This window comes from Montipora capricornis, chromosome 7 (assembly GCF_036669925.1).
Source record: "Montipora capricornis isolate CH-2021 chromosome 7, ASM3666992v2, whole genome shotgun sequence".
Classification (NCBI taxonomy): domain Eukaryota; kingdom Metazoa; phylum Cnidaria; class Anthozoa; order Scleractinia; family Acroporidae; genus Montipora; species Montipora capricornis.
In genome coordinates, this window is record NC_090889.1 from 31,311,034 (window position 1) to 31,323,533 (window position 12,500).

Genomic DNA, 12,500 nt, shown 5'->3' on the forward strand with positions numbered 1-12,500 from the left:
GGAGTCAGAGCCGTAGTTTAACAACCGGTCTCGGGATTGGTTCAGACAACAATAGACACATTTAAATCCTCAAACGAAACAATGGACTTGAACCTCAGACACACTGGAACTGCGTCCTCTGTTGATCCAGTGAAATTACATGTTTTAGACCGCTGCGGACCTTGAATTTATCCCGATAATTAGGCTTAAAGATACCCCATTGCCATACCAAAGCAGTGAAGCTGTGGCCAGTTCAACGAGCAAACTGTCTTACGGTCATTTTGGCTTTTCTTAGGAGTAAGCTGCTGAGCCCAGTTGTCGAAAGCCTGATTAAGCTAATTCTGGATTGCGGGAAAGGTAAATTGCAGTCTATTTTCTTATCAGAAAAAAGTTTCCACACGATTTTTAGCTGCCAAAAAGGACGAGACTTTCCGTCAGCATAAGGTTACAAGGTTGTGGCTTTTTTGACGGGCAACATTCTAGCCTGGGTTTGTCCTTTAATTGTGGATCACTGTTAAACAGCTTTTGAACAACTGGGACCAAGACCTTCAATGAACGTCTGGGTGGTACGAAATCTCACTTACTCAGGACGGCAACTTCGAGGTAACCGTTATCATCAACTCGTTGAGCGTTGTCACCTTTACGACATACAACTCTTGTCTTTTGTTAATGGGAACATTGTACTACGTCTCACTGCCGACGTATTGGGTACACTATGACCGTATATCTTTCAAAGTCCAGTTTCTGTTTCTGCTTTGTTAATCGGTAACGCTCATATAATGGCATATTTAAACCGATATAGTGAACAAACGGACAATAAGTAATAGTAAAGGTCAACTTAAATTAATTTAAGTTCGACTGATGAGCTCAGTCTTAGCACGCATCAACGTTAGCGCTAAATTATGCTGGGCGTGTACTATCTTCTGATGGAGATTATCCTTTGTAAGAATAAAACGTGAAAAAAAGACGCTCGATACATCAGTACGCGCAGGAAGGTCAACACCATCAAAGTCATCAGGTGAAACAAAGTCCGTTGTTTTCGTAAATTTAAGAACATCTTAAAGGAAACTTCCACCCTCACTAAACCGAAGGAAACAATGTTTCCAAACAAATGTGTTCGAAATTTGTTTTAATAAAGGTGTTTATATCAGGAAAACTAAATTTTACAATCGCTTAATTTCACTTTCAAATTTCGGGTAAAGACTTGTTTCCATATCTCGAAGTGCCCTTGGACGTGAGGAGCCTGGAACAACAAAACTGAAACAACCCAAACTCATACAAAAATGCTAACCTTAGGCCTAAACAGTATCTAAAGCATATTGTTTAGGCCAAAGGTTAGCATTTTTGTATGTATTTTTTTACACGTTGGCAACTTCTTTCGCAACTTGCAAAGCGTACAATAACAAACAAGATGGCGGACGCGCTAAGTCGCCGAGATCTTGTGATTGCACTTTTGTTACTGTTAGAGCTAGATAACGACGAGTACCTCATCCATGTCCTCAAGGAATGTATAACTCGCTTAAGTCCTTCGTTGGTTAAACCATGTTTCTCAGCCAGGTCTTTAGCCGCGTTGGTCTTGTCAGTTTTCTTTGGCGATTTTTCGTTTTGATTCCACAGCAGGGGTAATGTTTTGTAATCTTTCAGCAGTTCAATTTTTTCGTTATCACTTAACTTCTTTTCATTGTTTACGACTGCCGCCATCTTGAAATCTCCCGCGAGCGAAAGATGAGCTCTGATTGGCCCATTCTGACAAAATTGCGTTGCGAGTTGCAGAGGGGATGTCACACGCAAGCAACTTGTCTCGCAACGTTGCGAAAAGTAGAGGGTCGTTCTACTTTTCTCGCAACTCGCAACGCATCAATTACAGTTGCAAAATGGGGTGTTACACGTGAATTTTTTTCTTGCAACTTGCAACGCAACGTTTGTTGCGATGCGAGTTGCAAGAAAAATTGCCTCGTATAACATAGCCTTAAGTGTTTCACGATGTTTCCATATCGGTTATGTTGGACAATATGGGCGAAGTATGCTATAGCCAGATCGGTATGTACGGATTTGAAGGAAAGATTCACTGTTGTTTGTCCACGTTGTCGTCAAAACCTAAAAATTGGTGATTTTACGTTGTTGTTTTGACGAGCGCACGGGAGAGAAATGTACAATAATGCGTGCCGCACGTGCAGCACGTTGTCGTTGCCGTAGCCGTCGTCGATCAGCCTGAACCGGAAGCAGATGACATTGAAGCGTTCAAAGTGAAGAGCTTCTGGCCTGAACGTTCCTATTAAGAAGGTTCTTATTAAAAGAAAGTGTATTAAATTAACTTTAAGTATTAGAATAAATAGCCCACAAAAAGCGATCGGTTTATACCAGGTGAACGAATCCTTTGAGACTCGTGACTCCACTAGAGTATATATCAGAGCCACTTGGATAATCGGTGCAATCGCTGTCTAATTTAATACCACCATGTAACATCGAGCTTACCGCATATTTTCCGACTGGCCATGCTTCTCACAAGAATGCGATCGACTCGAGTCCGTATTTTTAAAGCTGATTTACCCGCGGTACTTATTCGATTTGGCTGTCAAGCAATTCTTAGATTCCAAGGTATCAGACCAGCGCAGCACACTCCATCAATTGAAATGACTAAACCTACCATCTGAGTTATCATACCGGTTGTTCAAAAGCCGATTAACACTAATCCCAGATTAAAAATTAACCAATTAGTTTATTTCTCTACTCCCAAATGCTGTTCAACGCTGACATTCGGCAAAACTATACATTACAAAAAGTCAATCTTGAAAAACAAAAATAAGCAAAAGAAATTTACATCAAAAAGTTGAAAACATGAAACAAATGTTTACGCTAATCCTGGATTAAGTTAATCGGCTTTCGAACAACCGGGAGCAGGCCTCTGCTAGTGTGGTGAAGAAACGTCTCACAGACCTCAGCTCAAAAAAACATTAAACCACTAAAACATTATTGACACATTATTTGAATGAACATAACTCGAAAGTACCTACATGTATTTCAGAACAATTTCACGTGCTTGCTAAATGCTCGAACAAATTTGATTGCCTAATTAGGGAGAGGCTTTTTATACGAAAACTGAAACCATCCTTACACGTGCAAACTGACTCGATTCGCGCAAAGGTATTCACTTAAAGAACTTGTGAGCCATTGTTATGATGCTAATTTGTAGAGACTTTTAAAAGTATAGAAACCAAACCTTCGCATAATTTATTCACTTTGCCTTGAGAATGGTTTCACGATGACTCCGAAACGTCGGCTACTAACTTTAAAAGTATTCGCTTGCTTATGGCTTTAAAAGGGAAAAATATGCGCTTTTTTGTTTGTGATTGAACAAAAACAGGTCTTAAGGTCAATCTCGACCCCAGATTGAGAGAGAGAAGAGCTCTGGGGAACCCTGAAACTACGTGTCTCCTCATTGGTATTCGTGAAGAACAATCAAAAGCGTCTGTCATTGGTGCATTCATGTTAGGACGAGGAGCGAACAGGCTCCGTAAGGTTCAAATAGCCAAATTTTGGCTATAAGAACCCTACGTACGGTGCATGTTCTCCTGCATAGAGTTTCCCAGAGCGTTTGGTCGATCCGAGCTCTGATTACGAGAATGGTTTTAGCCCTTATACCTGGTCTAAATCTTAGTCCTGAGTAACGCCAGACGTTTGCTAACACCCAAATATGTGCAACCGAAGTAAAGTCTGCGCTTGACTAAACATCTGACGTTAGCTCATAGTCCCGGGTATAAACGTTCCATGCAATCGGCCCCTGGAGCGGAAAAGAAAAGATGACGGATTGAAACAGAGATAAGTACTATGAATCAGTTTACGACTGAGTAAATCTGTTAAAAATCCTTTTTGAAGATAACGACAAACTATTGAATCTTGCATTATAACATACAACGATACATTTTTAAAATTGTGGTTTTGAAGTTCGTCAACACGAAGGAGGCGTGACTGTGATTGGAAAAGCGAGACAATGTAGTCATGTCGGGACCCAGAGGGGAGGGTGGGGGGGGGGGGGGAATGTGTCATTGACAAACTACGGTCTAAAACCCCGGTTGGGCTCAGGTTGTTAAGAGGGCAGGGTTACAAAGCCGGGTTTCAAAGTTCAACCGTCCAACATTGCTCTCCCAACCGTCTTCCGGAAGGTTTTTGCTTTGGATTGAGTGAACAAACTACCGCCTGAGGTCGCTTGCTGGGCAGCTGTTGCGTTGTTGGTGTCTTGAAATGAAAGTTTGATCTTTGTCAATTGACGCTGATGTGGAATTGTAACCGTGGGAACATTTTATCTGGGAATATTTGACTCAATTTGGTGGGCTCTGCAGAATGGAGTGCAGCAGCCTTGGTATTTTTTATTGCCGTTGACAACCGCGGAATTGAAAAATGGCGCAAACCGCATCGAATCTGGAAATAAAACACACAGGAATGAAGTGACCCACAATGGCAATAAGGTAAGTTTTTTTAGTGGATATTTTTTTCATTTCATAGACCGAATGCATAAATTGCAGTTGTTCCAAATAACGTGATGTCACGCGCTTTCGCATATGCTTGGGGTTGTGTGCCTGTGACCCGATCAAACATACTGTACTGCTCTCTCTCTACACAACCCCAGTCCCTCGGAGAGCCCGGTCGCAGGCTAATTTAATAGGCCATTTCAGAGTTCAAGCTTGCCTCATCTTCAAAGCGAGTCTAAATGCGAAAATTAGTTTTCATTCATATGTAAAGTAGAACTAATTACCATCACAAAAACTTCGCACTTAGACTCGCTTTGAAGAGGAGGCAGACATGAACTCGGAAATGGCCTGTAATACTGTACATATTGATCGTCTTTCGTGAACGTCCTCCAGCAATCAACGATAATGTCTAAGTGGTCTTTCATTTGTTCATGCCCTGACGGCATCAGACCTGAGAGTTTAAATACTACTGATTACTTTAGGTCACTTTTACAAGTAGATTTGTTTTGTACTAGTAACCAAAGTAGCCACTTGCAAATAATTTCAGTTCGTTGTAGCTCATTGTAGATCACTGTAGCTCATTCGTCGTCAGTTAGTAAGTACCGACGGCATTCATGTCTCACAGTTCAATCGCCCTATGTAAAGGAATTCAGGTGGCGATCGGATTCCAGATCCCAGTCCATGGATACCGCATTCCAAATAGTAGATCCGGGATCCCGTATCCCGAGTCGTGGATTCCGGATTCCAAACACGCTGGTTTCGCTAAAATGGCTCCAGGATTCTATAGAAAGCGGTTGGATTCTTGGTTCCAAAGACTCACGTTTGCAGGATTCCTTCAAATCGGGTGAGTTCTGTTCTGTTCTATTGTTTCATTGGCCCTGAAAAAAGCCCCTCTTATTGACTCTGAGGAGTGGTCAATACGTATGTATGCATATACGTGATCAAATTATAATGCACCAGTCAATGTTAAGCCCCAGGTGGGCGGGGCGACCCCGGGAGATTTGACAGTATTTCCTTTCCCGTGGGTGAGGAATGTTTAAATTTGACGTAACACAAGTTCCCGAGGTTTCCCGAGGTTGGGGTAATTTGACAAAATCTACGGGAGCCTGGAGCCTAGTCCCGCCATCTTGAAATTATACCCAGAGCTCCTTGCTTCGCGTGGTGTCCTTCACGCACAAGTGATCGTAAAAAATTTGCCCGTTAATTTCTGAATATTCATTCAGTTCATTATCGTGTTGGACTTAAAAGCCTCGTGAAAAGGCGCTTGGGAAATGCCGCTTTACAAGGCCTGGGATCATGAAAGGCTGTGGCAGGGAGGGGATTTCAAGAATTTGTCAAAGGAGGCGAGTGTTTTGATCTCAATGTTATTCTCATGATTTGGATGTGTTTTCCTGGATTGAGTGTGACAACTGCAACTCATGGCACCACCAGTACTGCGTTGGCTTCGAGATCCCAACTAATGACTATGACTGGAGGTGCCCTCTCTGCATTGCAAAAGATCTCATGCCTGAGGGGGGGGGGGGGGGGTACTGCCATATATGGACTATATAGGTATGTGCCAACGTGAAGGGTGTGGTTTTCAAGCAGTTTACTCAAGGATAGAGTATATAAATCATAGCCTTTCGGTCTAGAATAGGGTATCATTTTTCACAAAACCGACCAGTCGGTTGAAGATTTTATCAAGACTAAGGAAACGAGAAATTCCCACTCAAGAATATAAAAAAATGAAATCGGCAAAGTTTAAGTTTACGTAATGCAGCCTCAACAGTGTCAATAAATGGCTATCATGAAACACAAATTTATTTTATCAAACGAGTTGATAAAGGTCGAATAACTACTGTGAAAGATTTGGAAAGCTGACATTTCGAGCCCTTCCTCAGAGCGAATTTCGCTCAGCTTTCCAAATCTTTCACGGTGGTTATTCGACCTTTATCAACTCGTTTGATAAAATATATTTCTGTTTCAATCTCCCATCGATGCAGCACCACAGTTTCTTTAGAAACTAAAATTTTGTATCATGAAACACCTCTGGATATTATTAAATGTCAAGAATCGGAATTTAGATGGAAATCGGTGGGAGTTTACTCTAGTATAGGGTAGCAAAATTCAGCTGAACTAGCTCTGGTTTAGGCTAAGGGTTCCAGGATTCCAGCGTCACATCCCCACCCAGCAATTCCTAAAGTGACCCCCCCCCAATTAGAAAATTTAGAACCAGGGAAGGGGTATTTGACATCAGTGTTTCCCCCCCTGGGTAAAGCATGTGACAAAAAAATAGGCAGAAATGTCAAATCTCCCCGGAGATTTGAGCCAGGGGTTTAAATGGTCTAATGGTGAGAAGCAAAAGAGAAAATAATTTACTTAAATAATGGCAAGAATTTAAGCACACAACTACACATACACATAAGCAGACACACTTGTTCACCCACAGGTTTGTAACCACCATAAACATTTGTGTTTTAGTCTTGTCACCGAAGGTAGAGGAAAACTTGGCAAAGAGTTTGAAGAAGGTATGCAACATAGTGTTTGATGATTTCGGGCTATTATGTCAGACTCTGTATTCCATGAAAGAGGACGGCGACTCCTTGGCAATAGGTCTGCTAACAGACTGCAAACATCAAGTATTTGTTAGTGGCTGACATGCTTTTCTAGTGGCTGTAGTTCCAGGTGTCAGTTACACAGTTGACACCTTACAAGATTTACCTTCAACAAACAACCCCCTGAAAGACTTCAAGAAAGGTCTGCGTCATGGGGGCATTCAGGCTTTCCAACTGCTATCTTCTAACACTTACAAATTTTCCAAGAGCAGAGTCTTATTAACAACACTCCAAAATATGTCATAGCATTGAAAGAGAACACTGATAATTGCTTTGAAGAACAGCCCACCCTTTTTTTATAGCTTTCAATTAGAACTTTGAACCCAATCAGTTCCTGAGAGATCAGACCAAAGTGAGGAATAGCTCTGCTGATAAGCATTTTTGCTAATGTAAGTTGTATGCGAGCATGTTGTGTAGTTGAGTCTGAAAGTGCATGTGCAATTTATTACAATGTTGTTTGGTACGAGTAACAAGTTGATTTTCAGTGTTTTGTATATTGAAATACAGAATAACCTTTGCTTTGCAAAATGGCATAAGTTGTTTCTTTGCAATCCATTGTCCCACTTAGAGTGATGCAGCATGATGATAATTTATTTCTATTTATTTTGGTTTCATTGTCATGTGATATTTTCATTAATGATAGTTGGTTATAGGCTGCCAAGAGGAAAATGTGTGAATGAAGCTATGAGGCCTTGCATCAAGAATGTTGTCAACAACTTCTGCTTTTGCTGCAAAAGCCACAAGATGAATGTTGAAGAGCTGAAGGTTAGTGGGTTCAAATCAGTTTCAGCACTTTCATGAACCAGCACCATTTTGAAGGATAGACACCACAACACTATATCATCAAGCAGCTATGTTATGGTATCATGTAAAGGAACTGTCATTGTTTAACAAAGTGGGTATGCCGTGCATTACCATAGGAACAGGAGAACTCTTGAAAGACCCCAATATTTTGTCTTTAAATGCTTTAATACATGTATCTTGCAAAAACGAATATAGTGACCCTCATTTTCTATTTGCTTGAGATTATTAATTAGTTAGCTAATTATGCAATATTGAAAAAAAATTCTGAGATGTGGATTCAGAGCTACCTTAAGTTCACAATAATATATTATTGGAAAATTTAATGCAGCTATATAATGAATCTGGTCTAGATAATTTTTCTTTGCGGAGAGGTGTTTAGCTGGGCTTCTGATTACTTTCTAGCAATTAACAAATAGTGGTCAACAAATTATTTTTGAGATGAGGTATTAATTAGCATAATTTAAGTAAAATATGTACAGTGTTTTGGTGTTCTGAAAACTTTGGAAATATGTGTGAAATTAATCCTTAATTGTCTTCGGGCCCATGCGATTAATAAATATAGTAATAATAATACTGATTGTCCAACATCTTTCCTCAAGTAAGAACAAAAGAACAGCGAAGATTAAGTAGAATTTAGATTGTATAATCATCCTAATTTATTGTGTAGGGAATAAAGTGCCTCTCTAATTACTGGTATACAATTTTGATGTAATAATAATAATACTAAAATGAATATTATAATTCTGCCTGCATTTTAGAAAGTGTTCAATTCTTGGAAATAGGAAACTGGCAAATTTTAAGCCCATGTTATTAAATAAATAGAAAATAATTTAAACATTTTCAATATCAGAAAGTTTGCAAAAGGAGATTATTCTTCATATTCCAGCTAAAACCTAAAACTGTTGTGTGCCCACACTTAAAAGCCACTGAATGACAGAATATAAAATTCCTAATTGTACTTATATTCATATGTATTACACTTAAAAGCCAAATACAAACTTGCGCTCTTCTTAAAATAACCAAGTAGCATGCATTTCAACTAAATTTACTCTAGAATCTAGCCCCCTATTGAATGACACAATCAAATGACATATTTACATAGAAAAATAATCCCCTTCTGCATGTCAATCTTATTTTAGTAAACACAGTTTTAAATTGCAGACATTTTAAGAGACAGGACTATTTTATCACAGTAGCACTTTCAAGTAAGGCAAAATGGAGTGCTGTCTTATGACACACTACAATGAGTTAAGCCATTAGTCAAGCATGGGCACTCCAACCTGAATTCTGATAGTAGGGAGCTTTAGCAACCACGATAGACTTGCTCACAAGTGGAGCTTTTGAGCGCGTAGCGCGACAGAGAGCGCGAAGCGCGATCGTACGAGCGCGGAGCGCGAGCGAGACCAGAAAACCAAGCGAGTCGCGGGTTGACTGACATAGAGTGGAAAATGCTGGCAGTCTATTGGTTTGCGTTCTACGTGTGAACGTCGCTTGCATTGGCGTTACATGTGTGAACCAGGTCTTAAACGTAGTCAGCAAATCGTATAAAAATGTGCTGACGCTGGCTGGTTCTCTCTCTACTACAGTGTTTTCACCTTGTGTACAAAGGGGAGCCTCTGGAAGTTCATCAGTTCATATCTTCTCCCGATAAACCAGTTAAGGTCGAGTTTCTCGATCGCATTTGTCTTCAGGCTTCCAGTCTTGAGAAGGATAAAGCCGTAAAGTGAAGCGTAAGGGTTATGACATCAAGAAACTTTCAAAGAACTAGTAATTCGTTACCAAAACAGTCGTTACCTTTATTAGAATAATTTAGAAGAAAAGGTAAAATATCAATAATTTTAGACAAACTCCCTTGATTAGTCTTCGTCTTTCACCTCAGTTGTGAAAAAATTCGACAAAATTACTATAGATAGAGAAGGAGAAGCTTACCATTATGGCTTACTATTTTGCGAAGGCTTTTGAAACGTTTTAACATAACTAATTAATTATAAAACGAAGGGAAATAATCTTTGATTTTCAACTTTGTATCGAAAACTACATGGCTTTCTGTGCCGACATAATTCGAACATTACTAACAGGGTTCGTGCTACTCCTTGAAGTCCTTGAAAAGCCCTGGAATTTAATTTTGGACTTCAAGGGCTCTTGAAAAGCCCTTGAAAAAAGGATTTTGTGGAAAACTGCTTGAAAACTCCTTAAATTTTTGCTTGCAAGATTGCATCATGCTAAGTTAATGAGACATTTCACAAATTGAGCCCAAAATTGACTATTAGGGAAACATTAGAACCAAAAATGAAAATGCCCGTACGTACACTTAACTTGCAGGATGTGGTAAGGAATATCAAGGAAGGCTTTTTCAGCAAAGAAAACACTGAAACAGTTTGTATGGCATAGAGATCTTCTTATAAAGACTCCTTAAAAACTCAATTTCTGGTTGTTGGAAACTCCTGTGATACCCCTGGAATTTTATAGACAAAATCGAGCACGAATTCTGTACTAAGTAACTTTGAGACAAACCAGTTTCGTCCTAGTTCAAAGACTGCGAGCAGTCAGTATTTTCATTGATCGCTATTCAAAACACCGGCATCTTAAATTACTTTGGAGGCTCAAATCAGTTTTAACTTTTCCAACAAACTGTTCTATTTAGAAGGACTGAATCCACACAACTGTTTCATAAAACGGCAATGTTATGGTACCCTATGAACAACAAATAATTGCTTAACGAGATGCATTCATTAATGACATAATAGATGACCATGGCAACAAAAAAGCTATCCAAAAACACCCTGATTTTGTCCCTAAATGCTTGTAACTAAAAGACGAACTCAATGACTCCCAATTTTTATTGCTGCAAATTGATGAGCTGGCAACGATAAGCTCTTGGCAAAGTTACAAAAAATAATTCCCCGGAGCTGATCCACGGCTGCCGTCACAATTAGAAAATTTTGAGGTGGCTCAGACATTCTGGCGTTTAAAGACAAAATCTAGGGTGTTTTTGGATAGCCCTTATTAACAATGGCAACTTATTAAGTCACATTAATTAGTACATCTTGTTAAGTAATTAATGTTTTATTTGGTAGCATAACATTGCCATTGGTTTAAAATAGGTACGCTGTTTTAGGGGTTTTTGTTTCAATTTATCTTGCGGTTACAATAATACCTCTATTCTAATAGATCCACAAAAACTACAATACAGCAATTATCTGTCAGTTCCTGATAATGGCCACTGAGTTACTTGTTGATAGCAAGTAGTTCCTCTTTCGCTTAGTCCGTCGAGGGAAACCGTAACCCCTAGCCGCGAGAAAATAATAGCCTCACGGAGGACGGAGGATTTCCCGGGGTCATTTTTTTTTCTTGCGGTTTTCTTTTGCGTCACGCACGACGGACTAACCGAAAGAGGAAGTACTCGTAGTCCATCTTGTGATGCACTGACAGTCTCTATTGGACTTTTACTTAATCATGCAAGCGGTATGGCCCAAGAAAACAGTAATTCCGCAACTGAAGATCAGTGTTCTTCTAAATATCCCCCAAACCACCACTGGGTTGTAGAGTATAAAGATTGAGAACAATGGAATTTAGAGCTCATCCCATTTCCATAGTAACCGAAGTAGTCAACTCTTGGGACTGCGAAGGGGATATATTCACAGCCAGTATCAGAGCTGTCGATGTGAAGAAGGTAGCTGTTATAATACTGCCAAAGTCCAACTGTAGTGCCTCTTCCACCAACTTTTCCAAGAATGTTTACATACTCTACAGGTTGGCAAGACCCTACACTGTCATGATTCATGATGTCAAAGTCGCTGAATTTTCCCCTGAGGTAATCTTGGTAATCGATTGTTGACGTGTATTCTTGGACGTTGCAGGTAGCGCGCCAGTGGGTGGAGCGTTGCCTGATGCTATACATTTGATAATAAGTCTGGCGGTAGATCTGCCAGTTTGGACTGTCCTCGTTGATGGGGGCATCCTCATAAAATACTTTGGATTTAAAATTCGGCAACCCCCTGTATTTTTCAGTCATCCAGGACATGACTAGAGTCCACGCTGAGCCCGGTTCGTTTGAGAGGTCACAAAACGCCACATAAATCTGATTGTTGTAGTCGTAAAGCTGGTAGAAGCCGTTTTGACGGATGCCCTGGTTAAGATAGTACAAACAAGATCGGGGAATGCCTCCTTCCTTTAACGTTGTCGAGTTTGTGCTGTTAAGAGACTGAAATTAAGAAATAACACGACAATGGTGAAAAGAAACAAGATTCAAAATTATGTTGCAATAAGTCCCTGGCGTGAAATTGCACAGGGAGCAGAGGAGCCCTATTTGAACGATCGCATGTTTGCAGTTTGATCACCTACAATGATTTGAATCAACAAGAGATCGATTCGCACTGCAATAGTATTGTACGATGAATTTAACTGGATATACCGTCAAATAGGACTGCTCTGCATCCTGTGGTTTTAGGGGATATATGCTTGGAACGACATGATGTACAGTCCCGATTACTTCTGTCGCTGAGATGTTCAGCATCAGAGTTAGCAAAGTCTGCCTTCAAAAAGTGAGGGAACAGATTTCAAAGTCAGAAAGGTGTTTAATTGCTTATTTGAACTTACTAGCTTTCCTTCGAAGCTAGGAGAAGCCTTGGCGAAAGTTAAAAGCAACAGCAAA

The 12,500-nt window shown here is 40.0% G+C and overlaps 2 protein-coding genes across 8 annotated transcripts in view; one reads left to right on the forward strand and one right to left on the reverse strand.

Moving 5' to 3' along the window:
• Positions 1-1,135, forward strand: part of LOC138056911 (A-type voltage-gated potassium channel KCND2-like) — a 60,656-nt gene extending 59,521 nt beyond the window's left edge. For all 7 annotated transcript variants that reach the window (XM_068902856.1, XM_068902855.1, XM_068902860.1 and 4 more), the window contains one exon: positions 1-1,135. This exon is cut by the window's left edge and continues 283 nt beyond it. The gene's annotated coding sequence lies outside the window, so the exon portion shown is untranslated.
• An 8,482-nt stretch (positions 1,136-9,617) lies between these two features.
• LOC138056914 (uncharacterized) overlaps positions 9,618-12,500 on the reverse strand; it is a 3,361-nt gene continuing 478 nt past the window's right edge. The window contains exons 1-2 of the mRNA XM_068902864.1: positions 12,446-12,500; positions 9,618-12,050 (exon numbers count right to left, since the gene is read on the reverse strand). The exon at positions 12,446-12,500 is cut by the window's right edge and continues 478 nt beyond it. Of these exons, the coding sequence (XP_068758965.1) occupies positions 11,349-12,050; positions 12,446-12,500 (757 nt within the window). The 3' untranslated portion in view covers positions 9,618-11,348. The remainder of the gene's footprint in view (positions 12,051-12,445) is intronic.